Here is a 6,041-nt window from a genome sequence, read left to right on the forward strand (position 1 = left end):
GGACTACAAATACAGAAATCTCAACTGATTGAACTCCACCCTGCTGCTCAGTGTCTTTGGCGCCATCTTCTGGAATAAACTGGGAGTTCACGGTATAGATTTTTATTAATTTATGTAATACCAATAAGATTCACTAGGTGGATATCCTTCACTATCCTTGGATTGTATCAGCACCATATTTATTTAACCTTTTATTTAACTAGGCAAGTCAGTTAAGAACAAATTCTTATTTACAATGACGATCTAGGAACAGTGGGTTAACTGCCTTGTTCAGGGGCAGAACGACAGATTTTTACCTTGTCAGCTCAGGGATTCAATCCAACAACCTTTCGGTTACTGGCCCTACACTCTAACCACTAGGCTACCTGTCGACTCTACACTCTAACCACTAGGCTACCTGTCGACTCTACACTCTAACCACTAGGCTACCTGTCGACTCTACACTCTAACCACTAGGCTACCTGTCGACTCTACGCTCTAACCACTAGGCTACCTGTCGACTCTACGCTCTAACCACTAGGCTACCTGTCGACTCTACGCTCTAACCACTAGGCTATCTGTCGACTCTACGCTCTAACCACTAGGCTACCTGTCGACTCTACGCTCTAACCACTAGGCTACCTGTCGACTCTACACTCTAACCACTAGGATACCTGTCGACTCTACACTCTAACCACTAGGCTATCTGTCGACTCTACGCTCTAACCACTAGGCTACCTGTCGCCTCTACACTCTAACCACTAGGCTACCTGCCGCCTCTACACTCTAACCACTAGGCTACCTGTCGACTCTACACTCTAACCACTAGGCTACCCGCCGCCCCTACACTCTAACCACTAGGCTACCTGTCGACTCTACACTCTAACCACTAGGCTACCCGCCGCCCCTACACTCTAACCACTAGGCTACCTGTCGACTCTACACTCTAACCACTAGGCTACCCGCCGCCCCTACACTCTAACCACTAGGCTACCTGTCGACTCTACACTCTAACCACTAGGCTACCCGCCGCCCCATGTAAGGAAGGGATCAGTATGAACTAGAACAGTGGCTCCCAAATAAATATAAATACATTTAAAAAATATATATTTAAAAAAGGACCTCAGTCCGGCTTTCAACTTCCTCTTGAAAGGTGTAATAGTTGAATGCACAAGGTGCCATTTCTAAAGTAAGTGCTACATCATCAGTGACAAAATGTGTAGAACTGCAGGAAATACACTTTCAACCCTGCAAAGTTCTCTCTGCAAACAGGAGGGATGTAAAACAGTTTGTCATGAACAGAGTTCGTGCCCATAGAAAGAACGAGGTGGACGCGGGATATTCCCTAATGGTGGGAAGGGGCCTGAGTGAAAAAGGTCTGGGAACCCATGATCTAGGAAAGATTGGTTTCCACATAAGGACGACGTCTAGTACAACAAATGTGTTGGTTTGTAATAGGGCTTTCCTCGTTACTGAAGAAAATGACACCAGATTTGTAATAGGGCTTTCCTCGTTACTGAAGAAAATGACACCAGGTTTGTAATAGGGCTTTCCTCGTTACTGCAGAAAATGACACCAGGTTTGTAATAGGGCTTTCCTCGTTACTGCAGAAAATAACACCAGGTTTGTAATAGGGCTTTCCTCGTTACTGCAGAAAATAACACCAGGTTTGTAATAGGGCTTTCCATTTTGTTAATGAAGAAAATTGCACCAGGTTTGTAATAGGGCTTTCCTCCTTGTTACTGAAGAAAATGCCACCAGATTTGTAATAGGGCTTTCCAACCTTGTTACTGAAAGAAAATGACGCCAGGTTTGGCACATTGAACAAAAGGACCATTCTGGAACATGACATTGCAAATTAACAAGCAACAAAAAGAGGAATAGATAAATACATATATTAGTCTAGTATGTGGACACGTAAACATTACAAAGTTAAACATGTTTTCACAGTGTTGAAATTCCAGCAAATCATATTAGCTTTGGACCAATGAGTTTCCACACTTCTCCCGGATGTGACGGCCACAACGGTTGTGGAAACGTTTTCAAACTGATACACTCATTATAAACATTTACAAATACAGTACCAGTCAAAAATTTGGACACACCTACTCATTCAAGTTTTTTTTCTTTCATTTTTACAATTTTTTTAAATTGTAGAATAGTAGTGAAGACATCAAAACTATGAAATAACACATATATGGAATCATGTAATAACCAAAAAAAAAGTGTTAAACAAATCAAAATATATTTATATTTGAGATTCTTCAAAGTAGCCACGCTGTGCGTTGATGATAGCTTTGCAAACTCTTTGCATTCTCTCAACCAGTATTCAAGGCACACTTAACCAGCATGGCTACCACAGCATTCTGCAGCGATACGCCATCCCATCTGGTTTGCGCTTAGTGGGACAACACACCTGCAGGCTGTGTAAGGGCTATTTGACCAAGAAGGAGAGTGATGGAGTCCTGCATCAGATGACCTGTCCTCCACGATCACCCGACCTCAACCCAATTGAGATGGTTTGGGATGACTCAGACCACAGAGTGAAGGAAAAGCAGGCAACAAGTGCTCAGCATATGTGGGAACTCCGGCAAAGTCTTTTGGAAAAGCATTCCAGGTGAAGCTGGTTGAGAGAATGCCAAGAGTATGCAAAGCTGTCACCAAAGCAAAGGTTGGCTACTTTGAAGAATCTCAAATATATTTTGATTTGTTAAACACTTTTTTCTTTACTACCTGATTCCAAGTGTTATTTCATAGTTTTAATGTCTTCACTATTATTCTACAATTTAGAACATAGTTCAAATAACAAAAAACCCTGGAATGAGTAGGTGTGTCCAGACTTCTCGTACTGTTCATACTGTATGTATGTATACTACCTTTCAAAAGTTTGGGGTCACTTAGAAATTTCATTGTTTTTGAAACAAAATTATTTCTGAGAACAAGAATAGACTGACGAGTTTCAGAAGAAAGTTCTTTGTTTCTGGCCATTTTGAGCCTGTAATCGAACCCACAAATGCTGATGCTCCAGATACTCAACTAGTCTAAAGAAGGCCAGTTTTATTGCTTCTTTAATCAGGACAACAGTTTCATAACAACTAACATAATTGCAAAAGGGTTTTCTAATGATCAATTAGCCGTTTAAAATTGATAAACTTGGATTAGGTAACACAACGTGCCATTGGAACACAGGAGTGATGGTTGCTGATAATGGACCTCTGTACGCCTATGTAGATATTCCATTAAAAATCAGCCGTTTCCAGCTACAATAGTAATTTACAACATTAACAATGTCTACACTGTATTTCTGATCAATTTGATGTTATTTTAAATGGACACAAAAAATATGATTTTGTTTAAAAAACAAGGACATTTCTAAGTGACCCCAAACTTTTGAAAGGTAGTGTGTGTATATATACATGTATATATATGTGGAACAGCATATATATCCGTTGTGTCAGATGTGTTATTGCACATCCAATGTTGAACCGTAATCAAGGTGTTAGAGAGTACACCACATATTCCTTCATAGATTCTATGTCCTAACGGTTGTTCTGTATCTGCCATCAAAAATACACTATAAAGCCACAATGGTGTAATGATGTTCTTCTGGTTTGTCATCTTCTGACAGACACGTCATTTAAAAGGACACCGTCGTAATGGTGAATAGTGTTCAAGTGATATTTAAGACTAGCAAAACCTGTAAAGCATCTACCACACAGTTTACAGCGATAGGGTTTCTCTCCGGTGTGAATCCGCTGGTGTACTTTCAGGTTGCCTTGGGTGCTGAATCCCCGTCCACACACAGTGCACGTGAAAGGTCTCTCCCCTGTGTGAACCAGCTTATGTCTGGCCAGATGGTAAGTGTCTTTAAAACATTTGCCACACTCTATGCAACCATATGGCTTCTCCTCCATGTGAGTTGACTGGTGCTGTTCAAGGTCTTCCCTCTGGTCGAAGCCTTTCCCACAGTCCTTACACTGGTAGGATTTCTCCCCTGTGTGGAACAGCATGTGTTTGGTCAGGTATTGCTTGGTAGGGAAGCCTTTGTTACATTCTTTACATTGGAATAGTTTCTCTCCAGTGTGAATCCTCAAGTGCACCTTCATATATCCCTTAGATCGGAAGCATTTACCACATTCTCTGCATTTGAACGGTCTCTCGCCTGTGTGAGTACGCACGTGTAGTTTCAGATTATGATTGTAAGGGAAACATTTGCCACAAACATGACAAGTAGGTTTGGCCGCAGGTTGAAGTTGAGGAGTAGGCATCCCTTTAGTGAAGGTTTGCCGGTGAGCAGTAGGCCTAGGTTTTGGTTCAGTGAGTATTTGAGGGTGAGTACTGGGCCTAGGTTTTGGTTCAGTGAGGGTTTGAGGGTGAGCAGTGGGCCTAGGATTTGGTTCAGTGTAGGTTTGAGGGTGAGCAGTACTTCTCTCTTTAGTGTGGGTTTGCACGTGGACTGTCAGATTTTCTTTGGAGTCCAAGACTCCTTCACACACACCGCAACGGTATTGTTTAGCATGCTTTGTGTGTGTTCTTTGCACGTGATTAACTAAAAAACCCATACGAACAAAAGTCCTCCCACACAGCTTGCAGCAATAAGGAGAAGCTTCTTCAACAACACTTGTTCCTTTCTTCACCCGTTTTCTTTGTGATTTCCGTGGCTTTGACCCCGGCGGTCGCTCCCTGCTCTCCCCATCGGTGTCCCTCCCACTGTTAACACTGTTTTCACTCCGAGCTGCAGGACTGGATGGTTCTGATACTATGTAGTCTATATAGTCTTCATCATCAGGCTCTGTCTGGATCCTTCCAGTTGTGTTGTTGAATGGTGAACCTCCGTCTCTACTCTCCACAGTGTGGGATGCATGACGTGTGTTCACACCCTCACAGTCACTCACCACACAGACAGTTATGAAGTCTTTGGTATCAGACTCCTGCCCTTGAAGCGGCTCTTCCTCCTGTTCATCTTTAATCTGTGTGGGCTCTGGGACCTGTTGCCCCATACTGGGACACTCTTGTTCACAGTGCTGCTGCTCAGGGGGAACCCCCTCTTTAGAGACTGTGAAGGTGAGCTGTTGGGGGTCTAAATTAGAACAAAGAAAAATACAAAATTAGTAATGTTATCATTAAATATATAGTTAGACGTTTGTAATCTAAAATTGTACCCATAGTTCTCAGAAAAACGCCGCAGTTGTTGTTACATAACTTGCTACATGTTTAGCAAACTAGCTAGCTACTTTACGGTGGTATACATTCATCAAGTTGTGCTAGCTAGTTAGCTTAGCTAGCAGCTAGCTAACGTAAGGTCGATAGTAAATTAGCTAGCTATCTTGCCAAGTTGCGACTGGTGAGTGGATGTGAATCCAATTTTGAATCGGTTGTCGATAATACTAAGAGAGAGGCCATAATTATCTCATCCTTACATATTGATATAGCTAGCTAGGGCAACGGGTGTCCACATTTACCTTTTGTATGTAAGTGTAAATGTGGTTTGAAATCCAGCAACAGTCGTAACCGTTCGTTCTCCTCCTTGGAACGGGAGATTTCCTCCTGATAGTCTGTTATTGTTCTCTCTACTGCCAATGTTATCTCCCTCGCCGCCGCGGTCAGCCGTTCTGTAAGATACGCGTTGAACAACTCCAGTTTGGACATTTTGAGATTTTTTAAAAAACGTTATGAAAGTCGATAGGTTTAAATTGTTCTTCTGCTAAATGTGCTGTGATTTTATTCCCTTGTGCCCATTGATGTATAAAATAACTGTAGCCCGCGATCCAAGATGGACGACCAGCATCTTCTACTTCATCTACTCATTTGCGTAGTCTCTTACGTAATCACGTTTCACACGTCCCTCTACTGGGTTAGGAACTCAAAATCTGCCTTTGACTCCCAGTCAAATTAGGCTAAAATTTGATTTGTTAAAATCTTGCTCATACTCTTAAATGAAATACCATGACTGTCTTCTCTTTAGCTGGGAATGTTGTTTAAAATGTCAGAGACAGCATAGTTTGGTGATATCGTTATCAATTTACTGCCTTCCCCTTAAAAATATACATGTTCATGTGCAG

General features: G+C 42.0%; 1 protein-coding gene across 1 annotated transcript; it reads right to left on the reverse strand.

Moving 5' to 3' along the window:
- Positions 1-1,748: 1,748 nt before the first annotated feature.
- Positions 1,749-5,802, reverse strand: LOC139558874 (zinc finger protein ZFP2-like). Its single transcript, XM_071374388.1, has 2 exons — positions 5,442-5,802; positions 1,749-5,059 (listed from the first exon to the last, which is right to left on the reverse strand). The coding sequence occupies exons 1-2, from the start codon at positions 5,626-5,628 to the stop codon at positions 3,594-3,596; spliced, it is 1,653 nt and encodes a 550-aa protein (XP_071230489.1). The 5' UTR covers positions 5,629-5,802; the 3' UTR covers positions 1,749-3,593.
- Positions 5,803-6,041: the final 239 nt, after the last annotated feature.

This window comes from Salvelinus alpinus, chromosome 29 (assembly GCF_045679555.1).
Source record: "Salvelinus alpinus chromosome 29, SLU_Salpinus.1, whole genome shotgun sequence".
In the NCBI taxonomy this organism is placed as follows: domain Eukaryota; kingdom Metazoa; phylum Chordata; class Actinopteri; order Salmoniformes; family Salmonidae; genus Salvelinus; species Salvelinus alpinus.

Bases quoted from the DNA above. Each gene is read 5' to 3' on its own strand.
- LOC139558874 (XM_071374388.1), bottom strand. From the start codon at position 5,628: ATGTCCAAACTGGAGTTGTTCAACGCGTATCTTACAGAACGGCTGACC. The intron at 5,060-5,441 runs GTAAATGTGGAC...GTTCTAATTTAG, and splicing joins TTTACACTTACATACAAAAG to ACCCCCAACAGCTCACCTTC.